The sequence below is a fragment of the Numenius arquata genome, chromosome 1 (genome assembly GCF_964106895.1).
Source record: "Numenius arquata chromosome 1, bNumArq3.hap1.1, whole genome shotgun sequence".
Classification (NCBI taxonomy): Eukaryota; Metazoa; Chordata; class Aves; order Charadriiformes; family Scolopacidae; genus Numenius; species Numenius arquata.
In genome coordinates this window covers 16,089,359-16,115,601 of record NC_133576.1, presented here as the reverse complement: position 1 = coordinate 16,115,601, position 26,243 = coordinate 16,089,359, and the positions used below count along the sequence as shown (strand labels likewise).

The 26,243-nt window shown below is 52.2% G+C and overlaps 1 protein-coding gene across 1 annotated transcript; it reads left to right on the top strand.

Moving 5' to 3' along the window:
* BOC (BOC cell adhesion associated, oncogene regulated) lies at positions 1-24,891 on the top strand. Its single transcript, XM_074144793.1, has 18 exons — positions 1-85; positions 474-752; positions 9,096-9,242; positions 9,852-9,995; positions 10,418-10,711; positions 11,531-11,803; positions 12,495-12,793; positions 15,480-15,642; positions 16,544-16,654; positions 17,860-18,066; positions 18,885-19,066; positions 20,149-20,254; positions 20,433-20,555; positions 21,217-21,438; positions 21,880-22,106; positions 22,692-22,771; positions 23,425-23,618; positions 24,193-24,891. Exons 1-18 carry the CDS (start codon positions 1-3, stop codon positions 24,375-24,377), a joined length of 3,321 nt encoding a protein of 1,106 aa, XP_074000894.1. The 3' UTR covers positions 24,378-24,891.
* Positions 24,892-26,243: the final 1,352 nt, after the last annotated feature.

Sequence of the window (26,243 nt, the reverse complement as noted above, 5' to 3'; positions counted from 1 at the left end):
ATGGCAATGACACATGGAAAGAAGAGACCCATGTCCCCTATCCCTTGCCTCATCCTTGCAGCCACTGCCTATTTTGCCAAACTGAGTAAGTTTCTGGTTTTACGTCTTTGTTCCATTTTGTTTATGTTTTGCCTTGAGGCTGGTTAACATAGCCATACCTCAAGTGCAAAGTGGTTTTCTCTCTCTGCTGCTTCCTCAATAGCCTGTACCAAAGGTCTGGGTTCAAACACTCCTCCAGAGGAGAAAGGTATACAGTTGGAGTTGGACATCTTTGTCTAGTGGTGCCAAGAAGAAATGGGGCTGGTGTACATCTCAGAGCACTAGGGTGGGTGTGTCGGGAGCTAAGAGGAAGGTGCAGCACAAGCAGAAGCAATGGGGAATGCAAAATGTACCAGCACTGCAGCTTTTTCCTCTGCCTTTCTTTTGCTGAGTGTCACAGAATTTTCTTATTCCCATTTTTCCCTTCTGTGTAGGTGAATCTCTGCAGGTCACAGTGCAACCTGCCTCCATTGTCCAAAAGCTTGGGGGCCCAGTCAGCCTGGGGTGTGTGGTGGATCCCCCCAGAGTGAACCTCACCTGGAGACTGAACGGGAAGGAGCTGGCTGGATCGGATGAGGTGCTGGGTATCCACATCGAGCGAGGGAAGCTTGTCATCACAGCTCTCAACAACCACACTGTGGGGCGATACCAGTGCATTGCTCGTGTGCCCGAAGGAGTCATTGCCAGTGTCCCTGCAGTGGTCACGTTAGCTAGTGAGTAATTCTAGTCCTCTGCCACCCCCTGCATTGCTTGGGCAATGAGACGTTCACCCATGCTCACTTACTCATGCTGTCGTCAAGGGATGGCTCCTTTGGCTTAGGCCGTTTTGTAGCATTTTTGAGCGTGGACTGGCTGTCATGTTGTGGCCCAGCCATGACCCAAGCAGTCCTCCTGCATGGTAGGCTGCATACCTGTCCTGCAGTGACAGATTTTGCAAGACCACAAAAAGCAGGATATACCTGGGGTTTGTGTGCCTGGTTGGTTCCGTGGCTGTCACGCTGCCCCATCTGGTTGCTGACTTCGTAATTGAGGTTATCGAAAAATACCAGCTGGTGCTGATGGCCAAACCACCGCCTGGGCTGCTGCGGGGCTGCTGCCAGGGCTGGGTCAGTATGTGCTAAGTTTTGCTACCTTCCTGACCCACAGAAAGCCGAGTCCCTTGCCCTACTTGTGCTCTGATGGGACCTGCACTTTTTTGTGTTGCCCCTGGGTTCATCATAACTAAAGTACCAGCCCCTGCGCTCACAGTAAGGAAAGGTTGGTCTGGTTGTGGTAAGGAGGCGCACCCGAGCACCTGCATTAAGTGGCTGGTGGCCCGCTGTGTGACATGGGGAAGATCCCTTGCCAAAATGCAAGGTGAGGGAGGGAGTATTGGGAGAAGGGTCGCATGGCAATGTTGAAGGCAGAGTCTGCGCTGTCCTCATCTGGTAAGGCAGGCACAGAAGTCAGCAGGAGGCAGGTACAGGTAAAGCAGCGGATCTAAAAGCACTTGTAAAGAGGCCTTTGTTTTTAAGGGGCAGGAGGCTGCATTCATTACCACTGCTGTTGATCCCAGGTGGGCCTGCTCCCCCTTCCCAGGGTTTTGTCCTCTTTCTATGAGGTTGCAGTGCCGTGACAGCAAAGAGACACTTTGTTTCTGAGCCGCATCCCTGAGTGAGGGACGTTGCTCCTATCCCTGAGTTTACGTGCTCCTCAGTGCTGCCCTCTGGCATTGGCAACGGACCAAGGAGATGTGTGTACATGTGAGGGCGTGTCTTAGAGTAGGGAACTTCTCTTACAGGCGGCTGGTTTTGGCCAGATATTATGCTCAAACGTGAGAAAGTGCTGTCTTTGGATGCATCTGAGAAGGAGCAGCCCATGCCTGCTTGGAGATGGGGGGGCTCTGTGAGGACCACCCTTGTTTAGGCAACGGAGAGTCTGATCTTCTCAGAGACCCGTGCATTTTTTGGTGGAGCAAGTGTGTGCAGAGGAGACCGTCATCCCCTGGCAGTGACAGCCCCCAGGTGCGGAAAGGGCTTCGTCTTCCCAGCAAGGGGGAGCTTGGAGCTAAGTCCTAAGAAAATGAAGAAGCAAAGATGTTTGTGTAAAGTGGAGGCTGGCTTTGCTTTAAAGCCAAGAGCTATTGGCTTCTCACTGATACATTAATCAGGAGTGAAATGTTTAGGCCAGGCTGGGTGGGAGGAGGAGGTGAGGGAAAGCGAGGGGAGAGTTGCTGAGTTCTGAAACGGGATGGGAGGGGGTTGTCACGGGGCCGAATCTGTCGGGGGATTTGGCCTGAGCCCCGTGCTGAGATTAGGTTTCGGAGAACACATTCCAGAGCAGAAAGGGAGCTGTGTGCGCTGGTGGCCTGATAGAGGGAAGGAGAGGAGGGGAGAGGTGGATGGGATTACCAAGGGCATGGTTTGCATTTAGGAGAGCGGGGTGTGCACGGTTCCTCAGCCTGATTGGTTCCCTCTTAGGTTGATCCCCTTTTATTTTTTCCCCTCACTCCAACCCACCACTGCCAGCTCTGTCTCCTGCGACAAAGCATGGCTGTTTGACCTGTCTGTCTGCTTTGGTCCAGCATCAGTGGTGGACAGGAGACAGGTCCTAGAGCACCAGAAAGTCCCGCCGTGTCCCTCAGGAGAAATTTAAGCCACAACTGAGTGATTCCTCAGCCCTCTCTAGGAGGCGAATCACCTTCAGCTACTGGATTGTGGCGTGGGGATGCAAAAGAGGGGGACTTGCCCATTGCTGTAGTCCCTGCTATGGCAAAGGCACTACTGCCAAGGGGAGGTCAGGAGCACCATTCAGTGGTGCTCATAAAACTGGAGCCAGAGACTGGTTGAACAAACTACTAAACCATCATAGAGTGCCCCTGTGCTGCACTGCATGGCTCCCCTGTCCTCCGGGGAAACTGGGGATGGCAGTTGGCTCACATGGCTCACACACCTGGACAGCCTCAGGAAATAGAGATGCCCCCAGGTGGGGAAGACTTAGCAGACAACAAAGAGGGAGAGAGAGGACAGCCCAGGAAAGATGTGGGGCTGAAGGTGTAAGAGGGAAACTTTCCGGAGGGGTTCAAATGACCAGTTTCATGTTCGTGAGCTAGAGGCTACTTCTTGCAACAGTGGCGTTGCAGTGGCCTGAAATAACAGGGAGCACCGATTTGTGATGGGACTGAGTTTAAAAGCTATGGTAGCAGATGTGCCACGGGCTCTCACTCCTGCTCCAGATCTCCTCTACAGGGCCTTGCTCTGAGCTGGTTCAGTGGGGACCAAGGTCCTGGGGGTGGAGAGGGAAGCCCCTGGCAGGTTGACATTGCAGTTGATGCATCTCTTCCAGATCACTTGCTGGGCTGAAAGAAAACCCTCTGAAAGTCTTAGCCCCATCCAAAAATTATTTTGGGGGGCCAGGGGAAGAGTGAAACTAGAATGTGAATGAAAGCAGCGGCGGGGGGAGTGGTGGAAATATTTTCAAGGTTTAAATTTATTTTGGAAGGGGACCTGGAATCATTGGAAAAAGTGACTTGGTAGGTTTCAAGAGGTGTATGTAACATCATCTGGCCAACTTGTAGGCTATTTCCACTCCGCCTCCTTTGGAGAAAACACCCTCAGGCGCCCCAGACTGTGCGTGCCTGGTCCCTCAGGGCCTCCTTGTGCTTTGCTGACAGTCAGCAAGCAGCAGCAGATAACCATCTCTGACGTGCTGGCAGCCACAGCGTAGCCTTGGGACTGATACCTCCTTCTCCCGTCTATGGTACAGTGGCGATGAGTCCATCTCTGCTCTCCGTGACTCAGAGGGCTGGTTGAAACTAGCGTTTAATTCCTCCAGCAGAGATAAAATAGCTATTGTATAGCCGAGGGGTGGAGGGAGGAGGGATTTGCAGAAAGGGGAAGATTTTATAAAGCGACAAAAGGAGCAGGACTTCAGGCATTACTTGGGTACTTTTGAGTCCACTTAGAGGCGATCTGGTGTCCCATGATCCCACACTCAACCTTGGCAGCCTGTGGCACATCGATGCAGATAGATACCTGCTGGCCTGGCGTGCTGCACAAGATCAGCCCCGCATGGCCCCAAGGCAGCCCTTTGGCCCAGCAGCTGTGGGCTGGAGGCCAGGACAGCTTGAATGGATGGGGCAGTGGTGTTCCTGGTTTTCCAAGCCAGACCCTAAGCTTTCATATGGCTGAGTTTGCAAGGAAGAGAAAGGTGTTTTCTCTGCCCACTTGCAGGTGGCAAATTTGCCATCATGCCAGAAGCCCTACTCAAGCCCCTCTCCTGGGTGGAGGAGCTATATGAAAAAGGTATGGTTGCAGTGGGCTCTGGTAGGGCCAGATAAATCCACTAGGGACACAAACACAGTGCTGTGTTCTGGTCCTGCAACAGCAAAAGGCTTGGATGGTCGAGAGCCCTTGGTGGAGCTCATGGGGCAGCTGAAGTGTGGGGCTGGAGCAAAGGCAGCAGGTGGAGGTGGCGAAAGCCATGCAACTCCCAGCATTCGTCTGCGTGTGTGGAACATCAGCGCAGTGAGCACAACAGCAAGCCTGACCTGGATAGATGTGACATTTAAAAACAAAAAAAATAGATGAGGGGTGCGGCAAAGGGTCTCCACCTGTATCCCCCATGACCAGGGATGAGAAGAGCATGGGGTCCCTGTGTCCCTGGGATGCTGTGGGACAAGGGAGGCTCATTGCCCCGTGGCTCTCCATCACCACCGCTGGCAAGGGCAGCCCTTGGCTTTGCGGCAGCACATGGGAGAAGCCGGGCCTCAGTGTGCAGTGCTCGTGGGCAGTGACCCTGCACCGGGTCCGGCCGGGCATCCCCCAGGAATTTGCAGCTGCTTTCTGAAGACAGCCCCATTCATTTTCCTCCGCCTGGGCCTCTCCTCTGACGGCTCCCTGGAGGCGATGACGGGAGGGAGGGAAGGAAGGAGGGAAGGGGGTGGCTTCGTGTTGGAAAAGCATTTGCTGAGCAGGCACGGGGGGCTCTGGCCCTGGGGGCAGAGGCGGCGTGAGGAGGGGAGAGAAGGAAAACACAGGTGGTGTTGCTTGAGCCGGTGGAGCTGTGGCACGAGGGCTGTGCGACGGGCCCGGGGCGACGTGGGGGAGCGGGGCAGGGGAGGAGGGATGAGCTTGGGGGTGTATGAGCAGGCGGGAGGGTGGGGGGCTGTGCCTGTCCCCTTGGGGCAGGAGGGGGCTGGTGGGGACCGCACTGGTGCCCAGGCCCCTGCGGCACTGACCGGATGAGGAGTGAGACCCGTAACCCTGGGCTGCTGTGACAACCAAGGGGGGGATTAGTGGAGGGTGCCTGCCCCCAGGCTGGGGTACCCCATCCCTACCCATTCCCCTTCTCCGCATCCCTCCCTCACCCTCCCCTACAGTGGGGAGGACTTTCACCTTGAGGGCTGGATTTTTATTTACTACTGTTTCTTCTCCTAAGTTATTTATGGTCTCCTACTCATGTAATCCGGTCTGTCTCGCCTGCATCGTTGCTTGGCCCCTGGCCCTGGGATCCAGCTGGTTTCCCTCCCCGATGACAGGGGCGCAGCTAGCCACAGGGCTGTCCCTCCCTGCACCCCGGCTCGCCCCATCGCTCCTCGGAGCAGGGTGCAGATGGACACAAGCACTGGCCTTTGGTTGTGCTCCCTTCTAAACAAAAAAAAAAAAAGAAGAAAATATTTTTTTTTAAAAAAGCCCTGTTATCCCAGTACAGCTGGGATTGGCAGTGTTCTGTCTGTCTGTCCACAGCACCTCCCGGCCAATGGCTGGTGGAGGAGGACTTGCTGCTTCCCTGTGATCAAGCGTGTCTTTTAAGGACAAGGACATGGGCTGGCACGTCGGGCGCTGCCGTATGAAAAGGAAAACCCAGCCAGTGGAGAGGGGATGTGGTTTCTCCCAGCTGCGGTGGGAATTAGACCCGGGGTGCAAATTGCATGTTAGACGTGGGGCATGGTTGCTGCTGGCCGGGCGGCCAAAGGGGTGAGTGCTGCATCCCCCCCGCCCCCGGCACTGACTCTCTCCTCCACCCCTCCCTGCACTGCCTATTGTGGGGAGGCATGTGTGGCTCCCCACATCTTGGGGAAGGCTCATTTGAAGCCCCCAGGGTGAAACTGTGTGTCCTAACATGGCAGCCTCTGTTCTGCTGCGCTGGGGCCAAGTCCAAAGGGGTGTGCGAAGGGGGGGCTCATCCCACAAACAGAGGGTGCCCCCAACCACCCCTTGCCAGCTGCAGCCGACCCACCGGTGTTAATGGGTGGCTGTATGCGCCTGTACCAGCGGGGAGCAGGGCGGTTGAGACTGCCCATGGCCAAAACTCACTGGCAAATAAAACAGTCTTGTTCGCTGTGGGGGAGCAGGAATTTAGGGGAGTAGTTTGGCAGGAAGCTTGTACACTTGCATATTGGAAAATAGTTTGTCCCAGTGCCCACCTGATGTTTTTCCCCTCTCCCCTGCCAGTTTCGCTCTGCTTCTCTGGCGGTCCCCAGTTCTTGCTCCCCCAGCCACCCCAGGATCCCTTTACTCTGTCCTTTCCCCCTCCACCCACAGCTTCGCCCCTCGTCCCCCATGGCCGGGCTGGGAGGGGAAGGCAGGAAGAGCAGGGGGTCCCACTCCTCCCCACCATGGGGCTGCAGCACTCACAGCTGTGAAAGTGGTGGGCTGAGCTGCCATCTGGGGGGCTGCACATGAGGGACTCCCACATCTGCCCAGCCCAAGGTCATCCTGGGGGTCCCCCGGCACGGGGACATCATTTTACATCTCCGAGAGCGTGATGCTCCCTTGTGGGCTGTGCTGTGCCAGGGCCGTGGGTCTGCTCTTCCTCCCAGCTCCTGGGCCCCTTCTCTTCGGGGTCTGTGCGTGCATATGTGTGTGTGCAGATCCCTGCCAGCATTGCTGGAGCCTATGCCTTGGCTCTGAAATCTTAATTTGGCTGTGATGAATCCAGACCACCAAGGCGCACATTAATTTTCCTGATGCTCGTTTATATTTTGTTGATCGGAGAAATATGCGTGATGTGGGCAGGCAGACACTGGGCTCTCGCCTCTGCTCCACCTCTTTCCATTTCTGTGGCTCTTACTATTTTATTCCTTGATCAAATGTAAAGAGCAAAGAGGAGAAAATATCCCCGCACCCTTCCCCTCCCCAGCAGTAACTTTCGTTGTTGGAGGAGAGTGAGACGCTGCCAGCTTTTCACAAGTTAAGAGTTAACCTTCATCTGGCTTTAATACCCAGTGGAAACGTGGCTCCCCTCCTCAGCTTGTCTTAGAGGATTAATCACATTTCTGAAGTTCACCCGTATTCCTTCTTTTTATTATTATTTTTTTTTTAATTGAAAGATGCCAAGAAATTCCAGAAGTATTAAGCATGTTCACTGCAAATCATTTTTATGACATTGCAAAACCTCCCCTTTTCTTTTCAACCTCCTCCCCTTCCCTCAGATCTGGGCCCGGGAACGCTGGCTCCCCCGGCAGCCGCCCGGCAGCCCCTCCGCACCGCACTCGGGGAGGCTTTCTCGACGCCTTGCCAAGAGAGCTGGTTTTTATTTAAACTCCATAAAGGATCTTGCTTTAATCAGAAAGTCTGCTTGAGAAATTTCATGTCACTTTTCCATGACTGTGGGTGGGAGAAGCTTGGAGCCAGAGTTGTCTTTTGCTCTTGGAGCGCTGCTGCATTTCCCAGGGAACAAAAACACATTTTTCTGCCGGCTGGGGCTGCCAAGGGAGGCTGCCTGCCGTCCACCCGCCGCCAGCCCTCCTGCTTCCCCCCCGCTCTCCAAACTGCCCGAGGTCGCGGGCACCACGTCCCAGGGTGGGTTTTGAGGGGTAAGGGAGCTGTTGACAGCGCGTGGCCAGGCCATGCCGTGGCGACGGATGCGACGTGCTGCCTTAGCATGGGGTTTTGAAAAGGGAGTGCGGTCTCATCCGGATTTGGCAGCGTGCCGCTCGGGGGACGAGTGTTAGCGCTGGGTACCGGGGAAGATGGGCCGGATCAAGCCTTGATGTGACAACGTGACTTGTGACTCACCGTGGGACGTGCGGTTTGTCACTAGTGGTCGCCTGGGCTGGTGCACGGCAGCGTAAAAATGTGTGTGCAGGACTTTCTTCCTGGCACAGGCTGACTGAGACAAACTTTGGGCTTGCAGCGCCCCGGCGAGATTTGCCATCGTGCCCAGGGAGAGCAGGGACTAGTGTCATCTCCAAGTAGCTTGGTGGGGCCGGGCTGGCACGCTCCTAGCCCTGCCACATCTGCGGGGTTTCACCACAGTCCTCTGCTCCTTCTTTGAAAATGGGAAAAAGAAAATGAAAGGTCAAGCATCCCTTTCCCCTCCCCCTGTGCTGCCACTCCTGCAGCCTGCATGGGGCCTGCCAGGGCAGCGACCCCCGTCACCGCCTCGTAGGGGGACACGTGCTGGCATGGGGTGTTTTCACGGCTGCTTTAGGGAGGGAGCAGTTGTGCCATGTAGAGGAGGAGCTGCTTTTCCTTGCGAGTCCCTGTTCTTTGAACTGGAGCTTGGGCACACGCGAAGCATTGTGGTTAAGCAGGCTTCAGCAGTGAGATATTTGATGGGAGCAAGAGTGCCTGGAGCGGAGATGCTGGTTGCTCAGGCTGTTGGAGGAGCTCAGGGCAATTCTGGGAGCGTCCAGCATTCACACACCTTCTCCCACTGTCTCATCCACCATCTGTACACCCTTGAAGCAGGCTGGGCTCCCTGAGTTATGACTCCAAAGTTAGCTTCTCAGTAGCAGGACGGCAGCCGTGTTTGAAATAGCGGGCGGCAGAAGGACCATTTTTGGCTGCCCTTCAGAGCTGCAGTAAGTTGGCTCATTTTTTACTCTCAGGCCAGGACTTTTCGCACCCAGTTTCTCAGCCGTGGAGCAGGCGGTTTCTCCAGAAGCTGTGTTTTAAGTTATCCATTTTGTAGGAGGGAGGAGGAGTGAAAAAATAAAGCTGTGAAACCAGGCCAGTTTCCCTAGCTGTTGGGGACGGAGCAGTCCTCTGCCGGCACCGCAATGAAACAACCCCAGGTCTGCAGGGAGAGGATGAGCCACTGAGATGCCCTGTCATTCGCTGTCTCTGCAGATCTCAAAGATTTCAAGTTTGACGGCCAGCATGTGATTGAGGTGGATGAAGGGAACACGGCTGTGATAGCCTGCGACCTGCCTGAAAGTCACCCCAAGGCTCAGGTCCGCTACAGTGTGAAGCAGGAGTGGCTGGAGGCCTCCCGAGGTGAGTGCCACAGGGGTCTGTCCCGCTGGGTCCCCTCCCAGGACACTCAGTTTTACCCTTCTGTACCAGTAGTAGCTTACTCTGCCTGCTGCCTCTTTCTTGGCCCTTCACCTCTGGTCTGAGCACAAGCTAATTTAGCGTCTCTGTCAGGTCTCCCTGATGTCCCCGCTACCTGGGACCGGGGAGCCACCTGTAACACCAGCTTGCAGTAAGGCAAAAGGAAGCAGAATTAGGTGATGCACAGTGCCACTCTTCATTGGGCATCTCTGTGCATCTGTGAAGCATTCTTCTAGTCCATCCTGGATGAAGGCAACTTTGAATTTGGGGAAATTTTTAAAATTTGGATCTGAATTTTGCAGCTTCACTCCATCTGTTGCATGTACCTGTGACAAGCTAGCTTCACCTGAGGCTCTGTTCCTTCCCTCATTGCATCGTTCGCCCTCCCCAATAGTTGAACCAAAAGGGGTCGTTTCAGTGCTGTTGGTGTTATCACATTATTTTTTACCTGCCTAGTTGTCCACCTTTTCTTCAGGGCACTGCATGTCTTCCAGGAGGTTGGGCAGGAGCGTGTCTTGTGACCACATGCCACCTCCTCTTCTCTCTCTACAGACAATTACCTTATCATGCCATCCGGGAACCTTCAGATCGTCAATGCCAGCCAAGAGGATGAAGGGACTTACAAATGTGCTGCCTACAACCCCGTGACACAGGAGGTGAAAACCTCAGTCTCCAGTGAGAGGCTCCGTGTGAGACGTAAGCTGCTCTTCCTTCGCTGCACATCTTCTGCATAGCGCTTCCAGCCTTGGGAGCACGTACCAATGCTGTCACAGCTGGTTTTCTCTGTCAGCTGACATTATCAGTTGCTAGGAAAACTCCTTTCCAGCAGCAGAAAGCCCCAAGGTGTGCTCCTGGGGTATGTGTGTGCAACCCTGGGATTGCTGTACCTCCTCAGGACTTGTTCTTGGTGATGGGCGAGCAAAGGTCCCTAGCCCTTTGGCAAGACCATTTGCTGTGTGCCCACATCCCTTAAGGAATGCCCCTCTTGGCCTGTGTTGCCATTTATCCACCCCAGCACACTAGCCCCACCATTACCCCTACCTGCGCTCTGCACAGGGTGCTTTCCTACTGGCCATCTTCCTTCCCACCCACCTCCTTCCTCCTCTTTTCCTCACCAGGCTCCACAGCAGAGGCTGCCAGGATAATCTACCCCCCCGAAGCTCAGACCATCATTGTCACCAAGGGCCAAAGCCTCATCCTGGAGTGTGTGGCCAGCGGGATCCCCCCGCCCCGGGTCACCTGGGCCAAAGATGGCTCCAGTGTCTCCGCGTACAACAAGACGCGCTTCCTGCTCAGCAACCTCCTGATTGACCCCACAAGTGAGGAGGACTCTGGTACCTACAGCTGCACAGCTGACAATGGGGTTGGGGAGGCTGGAGCCGCATTCATCTTCTACAACGTGCAGGTGTTTGGTGAGTGCTGCCGTAGTCCTTGTTTCAGGATGATCTTGGACTTTCTCCACTGCTTTGAGGGGAAAATACTAGTGCTGCTGTACTCGATCCTCTCCCTGGACAAACCACAATGTAATGTAAACCCCTTCCTGTGGTTCCAGTTTTTAGGACATGGGGCAAATTCTTCCTTGAGGGTGGTAGTTCCTCCTTCCTGTCTCTCCTGGCTGGAGATGATGGATCCTCCCCTCCTCTGCAGAAGCTCTTCTCTTGTCATTTGTGGCGCTGGGTTTGCTTTAACACTTTCTAGTGGAGGACTCGCTGCTTCTTAGACATATTTGACATTGGCATAGGGAAGACATCAGAGTGTCTTGCTTTTTGTCCTGTTCTATAGGGAAGCTCTTTATGGGGTGGGAAATGTAAGGAATACTACACCTTAGATATTTCTACCTTGCATCCTTCCTCTTCTCACAAGCATTAGGGATGCTAAGCCTATGTTTTATTGGATTGCATTTCATCCAGGTGCTGATGTGTTGTTTTGGCACAAGCGCAATCTTCAGAGAGTAGCATTTCAGCTCAGAAAAATGGGACTTGCAGGTGGCTGCTGTCATCTGAGAGGGGCAGATGGCCTTGGGCTACCTCTCCTTGCGGTTCACTTGGATTTTGAAGGGGAGGTGCAACGAAGAGGATCCCTGTGGGCCCCCCTAAAGGGAGTGGGGGGTGGGCTAAGGAGCCATCACTCTGCCCTCATCCCTGCTGGAGAGGAAAGTGCAAAGCCATGACTGTGCCATGCTCCCTGCCAAGTGGCACTCCTTGGGAAACATGTGTTTTTTCCCTGTACAGAGCCCCCGGAGGTCACCATGGAGCTGTCCCAGCAGATCATTCCCTGGGGCCAGAGCGCCAAGTTCACCTGTGAGGTGCGAGGGAATCCCCAGCCCTCTGTCATGTGGCTGCGCAATGCCGTCCCCCTCTCCGCCAGCCACCGGCTCCGGCTCTCCCGCAGAGCACTGCGGCTGGTCAGCGTGGGGCCCGAGGATGACGGCATATACCAGTGCATGGCAGAGAATGAGGTTGGCAGTGCACAAGCCATGGTGCAACTGAGGACAGCACGGCCAGGTAAGTCCCTCTCTCCAAGCTTGTTTCCATTCAATCCCAGAGCCTAACACACAGGAAAAGAGCAGGGGGAGCAGGAGAAGAAAATTGGCTTGTAATCCTCCCGCTTGTAGTTGAGCTGCCTTGCTCTTCCCTCCCTTTTACCCTATACTTTGAGTGCTTTTCTTGACTAGGATGTCCGTATCTCCCTGTAGGAACAGATGGTAGCAGTTTTGCTTCTAAGTGCAGCGCCATGTGTGCCTACTTGAGCTATCTCTACGTGAGAGGCATAGGACATCTGGGTGTAGTGCCTCACCCCATGGCTTACGCAGCTCTGCCTCTGAGCTTGCACTGAGCAAGAGCATAAACACTGATGTGGGTGGATTCACCTGGGGTAAGAGAGGTACCACCTTGGACCCTGCTGAACTTATCCAGGGTAAGAGGGGCTTCAGAGAGGGAGGAGGCCCCATGTGGCCAAGGCCTGTTCTCAGAGCGACCCCAGTAAAGTGTGTTAGGTTTATAAGCAGGAGAAGGAGAGATTGTTGCCAACACCTTTTTGAGTGGCACAGCAGCCAGCACCACCTGGGATCTGATACCTCTGAGGTACCTGTGGTGCAGTGGGGGTATAGCGCTGGTCTTCTGAGAGGTTCAAGGGGCCTTCACTGCAGACTGGGACAGACAGGCACTTACTCTGCCTCGACACCTTGTCTTTCAGGAGCTACACTCAACCCTGGGCGAGATGCCCAGCTGAGCTCAGCTCAGCCTCCAACACCACCTTCCAGGGATAGTGCCTTAAAGCTGCCCCTGGATAAAGCTGGACTGCTAAAGCCTGGGACGACCCCGCTGGCAGCGTCTCTGCAGTGTGCAGCCAACAGGGAGCTGGTGTCTCCAGCTGAGGCCCCCATCATCCTCAGTTCTCCCCGGACATCCAAGACAGACAGCTACGATCTGGTGTGGAGACCCCGGCCTGACAGCAAAGCCCCCATCCTCTATTATGTGGTGAAGCATCGCAAGGTATCGCTGTTCTGTCCGGCTCCCATGTACCCTCTGTGCCATTCCACAGGCGGGCTGGTGGCCTCACTGCACATTTTCCTACCTCGTGAGTGGGTGCATTGGGGCACAGACACCCATTGCTCACTGGTGGTGCTGTTTGGTGGGATCTCCTCAGCCACAGCCTCAGCCTGTTAAGGTGTGATGAGTACGGGCTGAGAGGAGCTGCTGGCATATGTGCACATACGCATTAGTCTGAAGAGCTTTCACTTTCCAGTTGTGTGCTTACACAAGTGGGAAGTCCTGAGGGCAGAATGCGCAGTGGCTCTGTTATGCTTTTGTCTTGGCCCAAGCCCCAAGGACACCTCTGCCTTGAAAGGCTTGGGCTGCCGGACACAGAGCAGCAGCCTCTCTCTCCTGCATGTACCTGCCCTGCTCAGCAGCACTGAAGCACCCACGCTCAGTGACTGTGAGGAGCCAGCAGAGAGCCGTCATAGCCACGCTAAATCCTCTGGGAAGGTCCTCAACCATCAGTTTTATTCTGGAAGGTGAAAGGCAGTGGACTGTTGAGCATGTCTCTTGGCTGTTGGTACAGCGTGAGCACACGGTACACTGCCGAGCCCTGCTTGAGCCCAAGCTCAGCACCACAGGCAGAGTGCGGGCAGAGCTGTAGCTCAGTGGATTCTCTAAATAGCAAAGCGATATTGAGGTAAAAATTCTGCTTCTGAGTTGCAGAGCATCTCTTCCCATTTTGCTGCAGATAAACGGGGAAGAAGGGGGCTTGAATTTATCTGTTTGCTGTTTGTGTTTCCTTTGAGTAGGCAGGGAGTTGCGGTAGAGAGGCAGGCTTTGGGGTTTGACTACGTTCCAGATCTGGCATGTTTTGGATTCCCAGCCACTGCAAGGCACAGTTTTCAATTATATGTGAATATATATATATATATATATCTATTTTCCTGGAATTGCTTGATTTTGTGAAAATGTGGTATAACAGGAGGCTGTTACAATCTCTACTCATCCTTGATTTCTTTCTAAAAACTTAAGCTGAGGCTTTCAGCTAACCATCTCTTTAAAGACCCCTTTGAACAACGGCAGAAGATGCCAACACAAGAACACAATAGGGCAAGCTTAAATAAAAACAAAAGATGCCAAAGGCCTCACCAGACTGTTGGCTCTGGTTGTCTGCCAACAAGAGATTTGTCCCCTGATGGTATATCATGTAACTACCAATTCTGCATGCGATCTTAACTTGCAGACTGGAGTTTGTCCAGATTTTATTTGTTTTTCAGCGCTTCACCTGGAAGGGGCTGTAGGGCAGTGGGGGTCACCATGGGTCACTGCAGTTTGCAGTAATATGTTTTCAGTGTAGTCCAAATTCTCAGCTGGAGACTCTTTCTTGGGATGCTTAAGGATTGTGTGGGAAGGAATTAGTCCCAATAACCCTTAAACTTGTTTAGAAAGAATCTCTTTCTATCAGAGATGCTCAGGATCAAGTTATATAATGATCTGGTTTTGACATCTCTGACTGGAAAAGCATGTGTGCGGAGAGGGAAGGAATCAATTCAGCAACAAAAGAAAAGGCCCTTTGTGTGAAAGATGGCTATAAGGAAAGTAAAACCGACTGACAGGAGGCTTACATTTGTACTGGGCAAGGGTCTGCTTCTCCTCTGGAAAATATCTGAGGATGTCTCTTTTTTTCCCCTGCTCTTACGCTGCCCCTAAAATCTCCGCAGCCTGCAAGCAGTCAGATGCCACGCAGCCATTATCTTTGTTTCTTCAGAATTTCTCTTTTTCTTTCCTGGATATTAGCAGTCTTTAGGGCTCCCCTCCCTGGCCTCACAACTCGGCGGGCTTGGGAATAAAAATAAAACGAGGCAGGCATTAATCAGTCAGTGTCAAACGCTTGGAGAATATGAATGATACAGCAGAGTCTTGGCATTTCCGTTTTGTTGCGTTGCCTGCATTGCTAATGCTCCTTTCGGCACTGGGTCACTTCAGAGTCCTGCCTGTTTGCCTGCAAAAATATTATCCTTGCAGCTGGGGAGAGGGAGGAAGGTCACACCTTCCCTCCCCCTCCACATGGCACATCAGGACATCACCGAAAAACGAACTGTGTTTCCAAGCCTTTCTGGGGGCCACAGCCATACACGGTCTCTTCCCTGCAGAAACCTGTGCTCACACGTTATGGTTCCTCATTTCAGCCAGAAAGTGCCAGCGGTGAGGCTGGATAAAACTGGATAAAAAGCTGTTAGTCAAATGATTTAGGTCCAGATGACCAAAGTCATGTCTGGGTACCTCATCCCATTGAGATGACCAGCATCTAAATGAGCAGCTCAGCAGCTGGGCTGCAGGAGAGATTTGGCTCCTAAAACAGCTTGAGCCTCTGGCTAATGGTGGGCATGCCTGTGCCAGAGCTTTATGCACGTTGAGGGGCAGTGGTATCAGAGGGGACTGGCAGGCAGAACTGAGTGAACCTCTGCGGTCAAGAAGACACCCTGGTGCTTGGGGACTCGTCCTGCTTATTCCTGAATCCTTCAGCTTTGCAAAATCAGGTTGGAAACATCTCACACCTTTGCAGGCAGGGAACTGGCCTCCAGGCAGGGAAGGTAGCCCTGGTTGATACGCAACCTGTCATGAAAGTTTCTGAGCTCGGTGCAGGCAAGAAGCCCAGCCTGCCCCCAGCTCTGCAACGCTTGCGTTGGTCTCTCAGCAGGTCACCAATGCCTCGGACAGCTGGGCAGTGAGGGACGTCCCAGCCTCGCAGCACCGCCTGACCCTCACAAGGCTGGACCCTGGGAGCCTCTATGAGGTGGAGATGGCTGCTCACAACTGTGCCGGCGAGGGACAGACGGCCATGGTGACCTTTCGGACTGGTAAAGGTCAAACCTTTCCCTGGGTGTTTTGCTCTGAGTCAGGGGAGGGCCCCTCTGAGACATCCCGCCCCAGCTCTGAGGTGCAAGGACCAGCTTTAGGACAGAGGGGCTGTTTCTGCTCTGGAAACCCATTTTAAACACCAGCTTAGAGTGACTCTGTCAGAAGGGAAAGTGGAGGGTGGGACTGAAACGGGATGGGGAAAATCAGATCTTCTTCTCTGCCTGGGTCAGAGTAAGTCCCTTCCTCCCTTGATGTCTCAGCTGAACACCTGCAGAACCATAGAAAATAGGTCTGGCAGGGATGTCAAGAGGTCATTTAATCCATCCTCTGCCTGAAGACAGGATCAGCCTCTGGGGGTTGTTCCCAGCAGGTGTTTAATCTGTCCTTGAAAGCTGGTCCTGCACTAAAGGAAACTCCAAGTCTTCCACACAGTCTGCTTGGTGCTGAGCTGGTTTTGCCACCAAAAGGATGTTCCAGATGTTTCCACTAAGTCCCTCTGTCCCCTGGCTACTTTTCACATCTCCAGCAGGTGTGGGGAATGACACTCCCTTTGTAGTAACCTTGCTCATGGTGGTGGGCTTGCTCACATCTCCCCTCAGGCCTCCCATCTTGTGATAATTACTGCCTTCTCAGGCAGAAATCTAGCAATGTTTCAAGAAAACTAATTAAAAGTTTTAGAAAATTAAATATGAGGGGGATGTATTAACAGTTTAACAAACGTGTCCCTTTAGCCTTAGTTTCTGCCTGCAGGTTGAGTGCTTTGAACCCCTGGGACTGTTTGACTTCAGAGGGTACTTACCTCAGCATCATGGCTGGGAATATTTTCTTTGCTCATCACAGCAAAAATTAACTCTGAGCCGTGTCTTCATGCCACTAATGCCACCTCTCTCTTCTGCACAGGCCGGCGGCCAAAACCGGAGATTGTTGCCAGCAAAGAGCAGCAAATCCAGAGGGATGACCCAGGCACGAGCACTCAGAGCAGTAACCAGTCTGACAACAGCCGTCTGTCCCGTAAGGCCCTTCCTGAACTGGGCAAGGAGGGAGGGCAAGGGGTGCTGGATCTCATGTGGGTTGCAGTGGCCAGGCCGTGCTGGGGTTGAAGATTCCGCTGGGTAAAGCAAGACTGTCCAAAGTTGGATGGGTGGTCTCTAGCTCCTGACGAGGAGAAGTCATTCTCTGACACCACTGCTACTGCACTTGGCAGTCTTAGGAGAATCAGGCTGTTCCCACTGCCTGTCCCCACTATTAATGCAAGGACTTGTCAGAAATGTGGAGGATTTCACATGGAGGGTTCAGAAAGCCCTGCTGCGGAGTCTGCGAATGCGCAGTGCTGTCATGCACCAGTGGGTGCTGGGGGAATGTGAGGAAGAAAGGGCAACCAAGTTCCTGCAGGTCCTGGCGTCCTCCTGGGTCAGCCAAGCCCTGACAAGGGACAGTTAGTGCCCATTCTAGGGGTGCAGGGTGCTCCATTTGGGTATTTTGCTGCACTGGAGAAACATCAGTTCCTGCCTGGTTAATCCAATTCATTGTTTCCCACCTTGTGCCTGCCATTACTATTACTCAACAGTACCATTATCCTTTCTGTGAAATGCTCTCCTTCAATCCTTAGTGAAGTCCTCTCCTTCAGTCCCCCACACTCACTCATGTGTTGCTTTTTCTTTCATCTCCACAGCTCAGTTAATCTCTTTCTCTCCCATTTTCCAATTGTTTTCCTATCAAGTTACATTTCCATTTCAGCACTTTTCCCTATTTCCTCCTCATCTGGTTCTTCTCAGTCTGTCCTGCTTTCATCTCCTACACTCGTCTGTACCCGGTGTCAGTTGTCCCCCCCTGCCCGGCTCACTGCTTCCACATCAGCCACGCCTTTTGCTCTATCTCCACACCTATCATCCCTGCATCCACATCTCACTGCTTTCCCTCCCATGGTGGGCGTACAGTCCTCAAACCTTGTCTCATCCTACTTGAGTTGGGAGCAGAAAAGGAGCAAGATGCAAGCAGGAGTAAAAGCTGTTTGCACGGCACAAACTGAAAGGAGTGAGGATTTGGGGGTGCCAGCTCTAATGGATAGCCAGAAAGAAGAGAGCATTTAGGACTTAAAGAGCATGTGGGTGGGTGCAATGCAGTCCTTCACCCACATGTTTCTGAGTTACAGGATCCTCCAGACACGGCAAGAGGAATGTGGTTCATGTCCTGATGTCCTTCTATGCCCCTTGCAGCTCCAGAGGCACCGGACCGTCCAACCATCTCCATGGCATCAGAGACATCTGTGTACGTGACCTGGATCCCCCGTGGGAATGGCGGGTTCCCCATCCAGTCTTTCCGTGTGGAATATAAGAAATTGAAAAAGTTGGGAGACTGGGTCCTGGCTACCAGTGACATTCCTCCCTCTCGCCTCTCTGTGGAAATCCCAGGCCTGGAGAAAGGTAGGCAGGTGTTCTCCTCCCTGCTTCCTAGAGGTCTGCAGGAAAGCTGTGCAGTCCCTATAAGATGGTTAGCCATCTGTCACGTTGTGCTTAGCCCTGGTCTGAGCGAGCAGCAAAGACTCCCCAGCTCCTGCCTTAGGTGCATGGGGAAAAGCTGCAGATCCAATTTCTCCAGCTGCAAAGACCAGCATGGATTTGACCTCCCTCAGGGAGGCTTTCACATGCTTTTCTCTATTACAGGATATAGTTACTAAAGGCATTTGTTTTTGCCATTTACTAGGCAGGACAGAACTTCCCTTAGCCCCAGGGAAGACAGATGGGCACATAATTCCCATTGTACTTCACATGAGAAAAGGTGGAATCACTTGAGCTGGACAGCTTAAAAGGGCAACATATCTACCCCAATTTGAAGACCAGTAAAACAATGTTTGGGTAAAAATTATTTTGGCTTTGAGCTTTTAACTGATGTCTATGTACTTGATTTCCATGTAGAAGAGGAATAACGCCTTCCTTTACCTGCTTTTGGGTCAGGACGTCCTTTCGCGCATCTCTGAATCCACCCACACACCTTTCAGTACTGCTACCTGACCTCTAGACCATCCAGACAAGAATTGGGAAAGGCAAATAAAAGCAGGCTCCATCTAGCACATGGCTGAAATCTGGCTGTTCAGTGTGTGTACTTTGATCAAAACCTCTTCATGGGCTCTCTGCCTTCTGGAGAAGATCTAGCCCCTCTCCACAGTCAGGCCTGTGCTGCCAGTAGAAGTCTTGGAAGACTCCAATCTCTGCAACTTTTTTATTTCCCATTTTTCCCCTAGGCACATCCTATAAATTCCGTGTCCGGGCACTGAACATCCTGGGAGAGAGCGAGCCCAGCGCGGCATCTCGGCCATACGTGGTGTCTGGGTACAGCAACCGAGTCTATGAGCGCCCTGTGGCTGGGCCATACATCACCTTCACAGATGCCATCAATGAGACCACCATCATGCTGAAGTGGATGGTAAGGTTTGTAGGGGTGGAGATATCTCAATGTGCAGGAAGCAGGTGTGTGGGTGATACTTGCCTGGCTTGCACATCTTCCAGGTTACCACACCAGTGCCTGTCACCAGCACAAATGGATCTGAGATCCAATAGCTCCCTCTGGCAAAGCAGGATTGGGCTTGGTGCACACAGGAGTGGGGAAAGATGGAGAGCCTAGGAAACCCTTTCCATCTGAATCCAACATTGTACACAGGAGGCATTTCAGCGGATAACTTCAGGGTCTTGACCATTTTGTTCAACAACGCACAGGGCAGCGGCTTGTTCTTGCTCTCCTGGTCAAATTCCTGGAATCCATTAGCACCTCTGTCCCAGTAGTCCCCAGCAGATATGTCCTTCACTCTCGCTTGCTGGGTAGCAGTCCTAAGTGCTGATAATCATTCACACTGTCCACCCCAGAGGATTTATTTAGAAGTGGGCAGGGTCTTTTGGATCACACCAACAGCTTAGAGCTTATTCAGAGTGACGCATTGCCCTCTTCTCTCCGAGCTGCTTCTAGCCAGAAATTGCTACAGGGCAGGATGGGCACTGCTACTCATTCAGACACAAACAGTAGCTGATAAAATAGTGGTTGAAAGATAGCAAGAACACATGGAGCTGGGACAGTACTGCCCTGGGTGGGGGAGGAACAGAGCTGTCTTCAGAAACCCAAGATTCCTGTGGTCACTGGTTCATGGCAAGATGCAGCTTGTCTGGAAGCCATGAGCCTATTGGAGTTAAGGTGAAGGTGCGCCTGTCCTTGCCCAGCTGAGTCATTGTTGCTGAGGACTTTTTTCTCTGAAGCATTGTCTGTGGCTGCTGAGAGGGAACAGAGCACTGGATGCTTGGGGTGACAGTACCAGACTCGTGCTTTGTCTGTTACCTGAGAGAAGCAAGGTGTGAGAACATAAAATAGCACTGAGCTCTTGGAAGGAACCCCTTACTGTGCAAACCTGCTTGGTCTTCCTCCTGTCCCATCCCATTTGTCCCCAGTGCTCCTCACCTAGTACTATATGGAGCACAGACATCTCTGCTAATTTCTGCTCTTTCTCCCATTGTCTGCAGTATATCCCAGCCAGCAACAACAACACTCCCATCCATGGTTTTTACATCTACTACCGCCCCACTGACAGTGACAATGACAGCGACTACAAGAAGGATGTAGTGGAAGGTAGGAGATAGTGAGAGACTGGCCCCAGCTGCTGGTTCCTCCTGGAAGAGCGCACAGCCAGAAGGAGCACAAAAGGCTGCTGCTGTCCCAGCCTGCTTTACTTAGCACTGCTGCAGAGCTGGGCCAGCTGCATGTTCTCCAAGGAAGCTAATGGTACCGTGTGTGTTCCCTCCCTCAGGAGACCGCTACTGGCACTCCATCAGCCACCTGCAGCCAGAGACCTCGTATGACATTAAGATGCAGTGCTTCAATGAGGGTGGCGAAAGCGAGTTCAGCAATGTGATGATCTGTGAAACCAAAGGTAACCAGCTTCACAGGGCACCTCTGGGAGCGCAGCCTGCTGCCACCCCTGCCTGCAGCTGTCAGGGCACAGTAAGGCAGGTACCATCCCTGCCTGATGGTGCGTCATCCAAGCTCAGGCAAGGAGATGGAGGCAGCACTGGGGCAGCAGAGAGGCATAGGTTTGTTGATGCTGTTGATCAGTATGTGTATATACCCACACCAGTACTCGTGCAGGGTCCGTGACAGTTTCCCTCAGAGTAGCACTTACCTTTTGTTTTCCTAAGCATCATATAGATGGTGACGGGAACCAGAAGGGCTAACTTTCCCTTGCTGTGCTGAACCCCTGGGTTTGGTTATAAGCAGGTTCTATGTTGTCTTCCAGGCAGTTGCACTGTCATGATAAAAACAGCATTAAGTCCAAGTGTATGTTTTGGAGAAGCTATTTTCCTCCTTTTGCTTTAGCAGCCCAAGAGCCTGGCAGATCTGCAAGCCAAGCACAGAGGACTTGTCTGTACTGCAATATACATCAGCCTAGGAGCTCCTCGGTCATCCAGGAGCACTTCTTTAAAGCCACCATAGAAATTGGTCCACTCCACAGCAGCTTAGACATCCCTGGAGAGGGCTGCTATTTCATCTGCCATGTCTGTGTCTAATGCTCTTTCTCTCTCTTCCCTTCGCAGCTCGGAAGTCTCTTGGTCTGCCAGGTCGTCTTCCACCCTCCACAGTGCCCCCCCAGCAGCATCCCCCACTCAGTGGTGGCCACAGCGGCCTTGGGACAGGAGCCATGGTGGCCCGTTCCAGCGACTTGCCATACTTGATTGTAGGCGTTGTGCTGGGCTCTATCGTACTCCTCATCGTGGCTTTCATCCCTTTTTGCCTGTGGAGAGCCTGGTCCAAGCAGAGTAAGGGTTCTTTCTTGAGGGCTGATTTACAAGATGTGCTTTGCCCTGTGGGTTAGATCTGGCCCTGGGCGTACTTGGGTCAAACACCCAAAATGTGAGGGCAGCACATTCTGGGAAGCAGGGAGAGGGGTGGGCAGAGGGCAAGTCCCAAATGTCCTTTGGAATCCCATAAAGACAAAAGTCACAGTTTGTCCCTTGTCCTGCTTACCTTGTTGAGAAGGAAGTCTGTGACTAGACTTCCTAGACCAGACAGGGGGAAAGGGGGAGTCCCTTTGCCTTCATGTAGGGCCCCTTTCCACCATTTGTTTGCAAGGGTCCTTTGGGTGCTGAAATAGCTGCCTGGTAGGACGGTCTCACACTATTCCTGCTGGCAGCTCACTTCAAGAAGCTCAGCTTTGCCTCTGCCTTTGGCCTCAGACTTCCTTTTTCTTCCGCCTGCAGAGCAAACCATTGACATGGGCTTCCCAGGAGCTGGGCTGCTGGTATCATCCTGCCAGTACACCATGGTGCCTCTGAGGGGCATCTCTGCTCCTCGTGCCAATGGACATCCCTATGTTAATGGGCAGCCCTACGCTAACGGGGCACATCTGAATGGCATCTGCCCCTCTGCAGGAGTGGGCTATGCAAGCACCAAGCCTCGCGATTACAGTCCAGATGAAGTGCCACAGGTATGTCCACACCTGCAGTTAACAGTTAGTTTGGCATGAGCTGTAGGCCGTGGTTGAAGTGAGAGAGCTTCTCCAGACATGGCTGGCACCCTTTGCAGCACATAGAAGCGGCAAGACTAGCTCCTTCTTAAAAGGGATTTCCCCTTTGCAGTGGAGTCTGAAACATGGGAGGAACAAGGTGGTCTCCAAAACACTGGTGAAGAGGTGGTTTCTTGGGGTAGTGGCTCTAAGTATGGAGGAGGAAGTGAGCAAAGGCTGCTCTTAGGGAAAGGTTCCTCTTTCTCCTGAGGCAAGCTCTCAGAGACTGACACTGTTGAGCACTCTGTGTGTAAATAGTAACACAGGCCAAGGCAGTGCCACAGCTGAGACTATAAATTGGATATCACCCCCAATAATTCAGCAGTAAGCATGAAGTGAGCTTTTCAGTGCTCAGTTCTACTCTGTCCTTCGTTGCAAAAGTTTCATCTTTCTCTGCCTTCTGTCATAAGAGCTTCAGCAGTCTGCTCTGTGGCTCTGGATCAGCACCCGCCTCTTAATGCTGCTTTGTGGCATTGCTCTGCTGAGAATCCTTCTCTCTCCTTCCAGTCACACGAGGAGACCAACGCCTTGCTGCAGGCGAGAGTGCTGCAGAACGGGAATGCCCAGCAAGACTACCAGCCCTCCAGGTTAGTCCTGGCTTATGGAGGGGGAGGGTGGAACAATCCAGTGGGGGCCACAAGACTACATGCTCACAAAAGCTCACCCTCAGCACGCTCCCGTCTGTTCCAGTTCACTTGGGAAACAAATCCATACTCCAGCTCTAAGCCTTCTGGTACAAGGAGGCCGTCTAAACCATCTTCGTACAGCTCATGCCTCTTATGGTTTGAGGAAGGGATAGTTTAATTGTAGAGATTGCCAAGACCTACTTCCCCTTGCCCCCTTTTCCTCCCCCTGCTCCTAAGCGGGAGACTGAAAAGTAAGGATGAGAGACACTAACATCTATGACTGAATGCTGACAAACAGCTGCCCCAGAACCTGGTCAGGGTCCAGTTGCAGGTCCTTTGTGTCTCACTGTTCAGATGTCAAGTCATTATTCCCCTGTTCCTCAGGAGGTACGACTTCTCCCAGCTCCTGTGGCATCCACTAGATTTTTGAGTCGTGGATACCAGGTCACATCACCTCATTCCCATCCCACAAGTACAGCCCAATTTCTGCCCTTCCCCTCATTTAGGAATGCTCTATGTCATTGCATTGATGCAGCTGGCTGGGATGTTACATAGGTCGTATCTTTCAAGGAGGAAAGATCTGGGAACAGTGCTAAACCTCTTTGCCTCCCCAGATTGCCCAACTCAAGAACAGAGGACAGCTCTTTCCTCTACAGTCTCCCTGATGACTCCACTCACCAGCTTCTTCAGCCACAAGATGACTGTCCTCACCTTCAAGAGCACTTTGTTGGCCTCCATCATCCAGTGATGGGCAGCAAAGTGGGAGGCCCCAGCCTGGATGTTCGACGGGATCCCCTGTTCCACCAAGGTCAGTGCTCTGGAAAACTCCATGCTTGCTTCATCGCATCATTTTAGGCTCATCTTGATGTAGAGCCTTTCTGAAGGCTTTGTTCATGCTTGCTTCTGCGGTGCAGGACAGTTTTAACACTGCATAGAACAGCATGGAAAGGCCATACTAGCCAGTTGGTGGCTGTAAATTGCCTCAGTCAGTTTTAAAGGACGCATTTTTCATTTATCTAAAAGCTTGAGCTATGTGCTGCCAGAAGGGCACATACCCACCTCCAGTTGCAGAGATGCTGTCCTTCTTTTAGTCCTTCTTAATTTTGCATTTTCCAGACCACCAGTAAAACAAGGTCCCTGAAAAATTATATGAATCCATCTCCCTAGGACCTGATCCATTGATCCACTCCTGTAGCATGGATCAAACTTGTTGTGTGCAAGTGTAGAATCAAACTCCCATGCAGCCAGGACTTTCAGAATGCAGATCTTCCTGTTTGATTAGAGTACCTATCCTCATAAAGCAGACTGTTGACTAGAAAGCTGCCACAGTATCTCTCAGTTCTGTATGCATTGTAATCATTTCTTGCTCCTTTCCCTTTCAGGAAGCCCTTGCTGCCTAGGCCTAGTGCCAGTTGAAGAGGTAGAAAGACTAGATTGCTGCCAGTCCAGAGGAGATCTCCATCCCCAGAACCCAGTGATCACATCTTTGGGTCACAACCTACCAAGACATTTGAACGGCAGCCCGCCACCACTGAGGCCCTTAGAGACTCATTCTCCCACCAGCTAGGGACCAAGCTGCCTTTTGCAAAAGACTTATTCTAAAGAGAAAAAGAGAATGGGTATTTATTTTTGTATAACACCCCTATTTATATATTTATGCACTTGTATATAGATGTATATGTGCCTTTTATAATGCTATGGAGACAGAAGGCATCCTCAGCAAGGTCACAGGAGGGCCCAAGAAACAAGGCAGCAACCATCCATGGCACGGGGCTGTTCATCAGAGCACAAGATTAAAAGAGCAGCACAAGAGACGTCGCAGGACATGGGCTCAAACAGAGCTGCCACCATCAAGATCTAGCACCCTCTTGCAACAAGGGCTTCACGAAAGATAACACTGTCGAAAAAGTCTTTTCCTCTCCCCCACGGGAAGGTTTGTCCCGAAAACACACTCCTGTGAATGGACTGGAGTTATGCACTCTGCCTAACCAACTTAACCCTTCACATACACGCCATCTGCAGCTGCGTATCTGTAAAGACAAACCCACGCTTTAACATCTAAAATAAAGGCTTTAGTCTTTTCTGTGGCTGGCTGTATACTAAATCCTCCCACAGAATGAGATACTTTTTTTTAATTGCAGATAGACAGCAAGCAGACACTTGGGGATCGGTGACATTTCCCTGCACTTACAGTTTTCCAAATAGCCACCAACATGAATCTTCATTATGCTGAGCTCAGAAGAGGGACAGCCGCTACCTGTGCCAATTAAGTGACATCAAACATCTAGCGAGGAGCACAGCTAGAGGAAATTTGCATTTATCTCTGCATTATCAGCTGCATGAGTTTGGTGATGGGAGGAGGCGGCAGATGAACACCCAAATCTCTGCAAATTTTGTTTCCTTATCCCCCACCCCTATCCCGTGGTTTTTCAGTATCCAGGCCTTTGGATAAGGGTGGGGTTTTTCCCCTTAAGGCAATAGCGGGTGCTCAGCACCTTCATAGGGACCCGCTGAAAAGGCAGGCTGCATGTGTACCATTCATTCCATTGTGCTGAGGCCAGCAGGGGCAGTTCTTGTGCCTGGCTGGGGTCTGGTTGGATCCTGGCTGAGCGTACATTGGACAGAGGAGCAAAGACCAGTGGCAAAAGGCAGGGAGTGGGGCGGAAAGCGAGAACAGCTGCAGGTTGTTCAATCTATTTAATTAAAAATTAACAACAAACCCCAAACCTCCCCGTGCACCCTTTTTGCACTGGAAGAACAGTGCAACACAACCCCTGCACTTCAGGGATGAAGGAAGTTATCATAGTAGGACAGGGTAAGTGCTGTAAATGACCATGCCCTGCTGCCATACCAAATGCCAGAGGCAAAAAAAGGATAAAACCTGAAAACATACAGGGCCTGGGCTCTCACTCTGTTGAAGCCAGTACAAGCCAGTGGAATTACAGGCTGACTTTGTATTTGCTATACCTTCCTCCCGCCAGGTAAATACCATGTCCTGCACTGGAAAACTGCAGTTTTCCATTGCCACAGAGCAGAGGCAAGCGGGAAAATACTTGATTGGCTCCATACACTGCAGGCCCTGAGGACAAAGGTCCCTTTGCTTTCTCCAAACAAAGGGCACTTTCCTTCACTCTAACTAGCTCGGTTAGCAGAGAAGTGCCACAGCTGCTAGGATGTTCAGTAAATAATAAAACACACCCTTAAGGCAGACCTCTTTCACCATTTTTGAGACCACAAGTGCCAAAGGTATATTTGCCCACATGACACTCATATCCAGACTTCAACAGCCACTTGTTTGAAGAACAGACATACGCATACGTGCACACACACACACGGGGCATCTGTCCAGCACAAATCTCTGCAATGGGCTGATAACAGCACTTACTAGTTGTATTTGCGCTTTCAAATTCCATATCTGTCACTACAGTCATAT

Coding starts and splice junctions, on each gene's coding strand:
- BOC (XM_074144793.1), top strand. CDS start 1: ATGGCAATGACACATGGAAAGAAGAGACCCATGTCCCCTATCCCTTGC. Junction 9,243..9,851: donor GTGGCTGGAGGCCTCCCGAG/GTGAGTGCCACA, acceptor CTCTCTCTACAG/ACAATTACCTTATCATGCCA. Junction 22,107..22,691: donor GTCCAGATGAAGTGCCACAG/GTATGTCCACAC, acceptor CTCTCCTTCCAG/TCACACGAGGAGACCAACGC.